Here is a 3,242-nt window from a genome sequence, read left to right as displayed (position 1 = left end):
GGGCAGCTGTGGGCAGTGGGTCAGGGCAGCAGTGCCTGGCTGAGAGCAGAGGCTCCTGGAGCTGCATACAGCAGGGGGAAGCACTTCACCGCAGTTGTGAGTGGGCCCTGGGCTGCAGGGAAGGGAAGGTTCTTCCTGGCAGAAGAAAAGGCAAGGCTGGCACCCTCAGGCTCCCACCAAGCTCCCAGGCTGCTGGGCAAGGCAGGGCAGTGTGGGCCAGACCCACAGAGCATCCAGAAGAGATGGTGGCTGCCCCCATGCGCAGGACCTTCACCATGGGTAACATCACAGCTTGTTGTGGCTGGTTTGGAGGTGACAGAAAAGTGAAGCTGTCACGGGGATTGGATCTTTCCACCCAGTGTGGCAGAGCCCACTGTGTCCTGGCACCTCTCTGCTCTGCCTGCTGTGCAGGTGAGGGTCAGTCACAGGTTCCATTTTATGAGTGTTTTCAGACAGGACGGCTACAGAGAAGCCTTGGGAGTGCCTGTGCAGCAGGCCTGGACCACCGCATGCAGCAGGTCTGAAACACTCCTCAAACGAGTGCCAGCTGCCACAGGGTGAGGAGAGATTTGGGAAACCACGTCCAGGGAGCACTGCAGGAGCTGAGACTGAAAGATCTCCCAGAAAGGAGGGGCTGAAAGATCCTGAGGAAGTGTCCTGTTCAGGGCTCCAGCTGGGCTGAACACTCACCTGCAGCACAAAGGTCTTGCCGGGGAAGCCGGGGCTGAGGCCGATGCAGTCCATGTAGTCTGTGTTGGTGATGTAGTTCTCGATGCCATGCAGGATCCCTCGCCCAGTGGCAGAGAGTCGCCCGTGGACACCTCCCTGGCTGATGGGCTTTCCTGTCACACACGCCTGGGAGTTGATATCCTGTGAGGCCAGGATGGGAAGACCGAAGGTTACGGTCTCACCTGGTGCAAGTCCTCTAAGAGAGGACTTTCCCCCAGCCTCAGGTTCCCTCACCCTTCCCAGAGCCTCAGCTAAACCTGAAGAAATTAATTGGCAAGGGCCTCTGGGCACAAAATTTCGCAGTGCCCATGGCATCCCAGGCTCCAAACCAGCACTGTCAGAGCTTACCCGGTACCCCAGCGTGTGGGTGTAGGTGTCAGCTATCCAGGACATCTCTCGCTCCCCAGTACTGACATCAGGGGCCAACACATCAATCCCAGGCCCTGCGGAGGTAGAATAATCTGTCAGATCATGTCTTTGCAGTTTGATTGCTCTGTTCCAACCAATGGCACGTGTACAGCCAGGCGATTTCTGCAGACTGATCACGTCCTTGGGCACACCAAGGAGTCCCCTGACCAAAGCGTGGTGCTGCTCATGCCCCAGGGTCTATTCAGCTTCTCTCAGGCATGAACAGCTTTGGCTTTCGCAGGGTCTTTGCCTTGTGCCTTCCCAATACTTTCAAGTAAAGAGGGAATGTAAAGGTCTTTGCCTTGTGACGAGCACCCACTGAGCTCTCTATCACATGCTGAGGCAGGGGAAACCTTCACTCCTTCCTGCAACCACGCAGGCCAGTGGGAACAGAGGATAACACCCGGGTGAGACCCCTGCCCAGCAGTAGCTGGGAGGCAGCCTGGACCAGTCCTGCCGTGTTTGGCACCACATGAGGCTCCCCCTGCTCCAAATTGACAGTGCAGGAAGAGCAAAGTGGTGAACAGAGAGCAGAGCACCAGGACAGCAAGTGCTGCTGACAGGCAACGTGTGAGCAGCCACCTCTGTGCCTGCTCAGCCAGGCAGCCACTGCCTCCTCCTCTGCCTGCCAGCCACACACTGCTTACAGAACTGGGACAAACCCACTCTCACCTATAAATCCCTTCTTGGCCATCTCGATAGTAAAAAGCCGTGTTATTTTCTCCAGCTCATGTTCCTGTGCAAAAACAACAAAACACAGTTGTTACTACAGGCCCCAGTAAAAATCACAGAGCTGCGGTACAGCACCCAGCAGCTGCCCTGCCCTGCCTGTGCAGCGCACACCCTGCCATCTCCAGGGAGTTAATTCACAGCTGCTGGGGACCCTGGATCAAAAAGAGAGACGTATGAACTCCTGGTCCCTTTGCTCACTGCCATTCCAACCCCTCGCTGATTTGCACCTTCCCTCAGCACAGCAGGCAGCGGCAGGAGCATCCCCACTCCAGACTCCTCCAGCGTGTGCCTGGCCAGACGCGCTGACCCATTAGCCAGAGTTCACCACTCCTCTCCCTGCCCCAAGCTGCTTTTCACAGTCGCTGGGTGAGTGTTACTCACTACAGACGTCTCCCCCCATTTGTCAGAGTGCATCGCTGCGATACACGGAGAGGGAGGGCTGTGCAAATGGAGCGTGAGTTATGGGCCATTGGTGGGGGAAGGAGAGGAGTGAGCTCACCGAGTATTTCCTTGGATCAATCCTCACACCCGTCATGGCACCACCAAAAGGAACATCTGGAAAAGACCAGGTAAGAAGTTCTCTGCCTGCTCCATGGGGGAAGAGGTGACCATGGCAATCACGACCTTGGTGGTGAATCCAGACAAGGGCCCACTGCTTCCCCATGCCATGCACGGCTCCCCCCTAATGCCATGTGGCCTCGGCAGAGCGGAGCCAAAGGCAGGACAGGATATGGCCCCTGAGCCTGCCACCAACAACACCAGCCAGAGCTGAATCCATGACAACCCAGGCACAGAGACTGCCTCTGAGAAGCACGGTGCTTGATGCTCCCTGATTAACATGAACATCCCAGACTGCCAGAGGCATATTCTGCAGCCGCAGCAAGCCTTACCCTTGCACATCCGTGCCCAGAGGAACATCCTGCACTTCTAGACCACTTCTGATTTTCAAAGCATCTAACGAGCTTTTCTGACTCACTGTATCATGGCCCCATCCCATGCCCAAGTCACCACATGCTTTACGTTCCCCCTTGTACTTACCCACTACGGCGCATTTGTATGTCATTAATGCAGCCAGGGCTTTTACTTCATCAATGCCGATTGAGCTGCTGAAACGAACCCCTGGGAAAGGAGAGAGGAGAAATGAAGAGTCCCTGCCTTTTTACCACAAATGGCACAGAGGCACTGTAGGAAAGGCTTTGACTCTTCTGAAACAGCAGCATCTAGTCATAATAGGTGATCAGCCATCATTCAGCTAGACCCATTTGTCCGGATCACCGCAGAAGCGAAAGCAGGTTCCTACCAGCCGGCCATCCCCCCCACACTGGTGTTTGCTGTGGTGGCCCCTCAAGCAGTGCAGCTGCAGCACGGCGAAA

General features: G+C 56.0%; 1 protein-coding gene across 1 annotated transcript in view; it reads right to left on the bottom strand.

The window, feature by feature from the left end:
- The window catches only part of LOC104467221 (glutamate dehydrogenase 1, mitochondrial-like), a gene marked incomplete at both ends in the record, with an annotated part of 6,220 nt that extends 3,232 nt beyond the window's left edge, over positions 1-2,988 (bottom strand). The window contains 5 exons of the mRNA XM_010080922.1: positions 691-870; positions 1,078-1,172; positions 1,810-1,873; positions 2,369-2,424; positions 2,908-2,988. Coding sequence (XP_010079224.1) covers positions 691-870; positions 1,078-1,172; positions 1,810-1,873; positions 2,369-2,424; positions 2,908-2,988 — 476 coding nt within the window. The remainder of the gene's footprint in view (positions 1-690; positions 871-1,077; positions 1,173-1,809; positions 1,874-2,368; positions 2,425-2,907) is intronic.
- Positions 2,989-3,242: the final 254 nt, after the last annotated feature.

Source organism: Pterocles gutturalis, unplaced genomic scaffold, assembly GCF_000699245.1.
Source record: "Pterocles gutturalis isolate BGI_N339 unplaced genomic scaffold, ASM69924v1 scaffold49604, whole genome shotgun sequence".
Classification (NCBI taxonomy): domain Eukaryota; kingdom Metazoa; phylum Chordata; class Aves; order Pterocliformes; family Pteroclidae; genus Pterocles; species Pterocles gutturalis.
The sequence above is the reverse complement of the archived record's forward strand: the minus strand, read 5'-3'. Positions and strand labels throughout refer to the sequence as shown.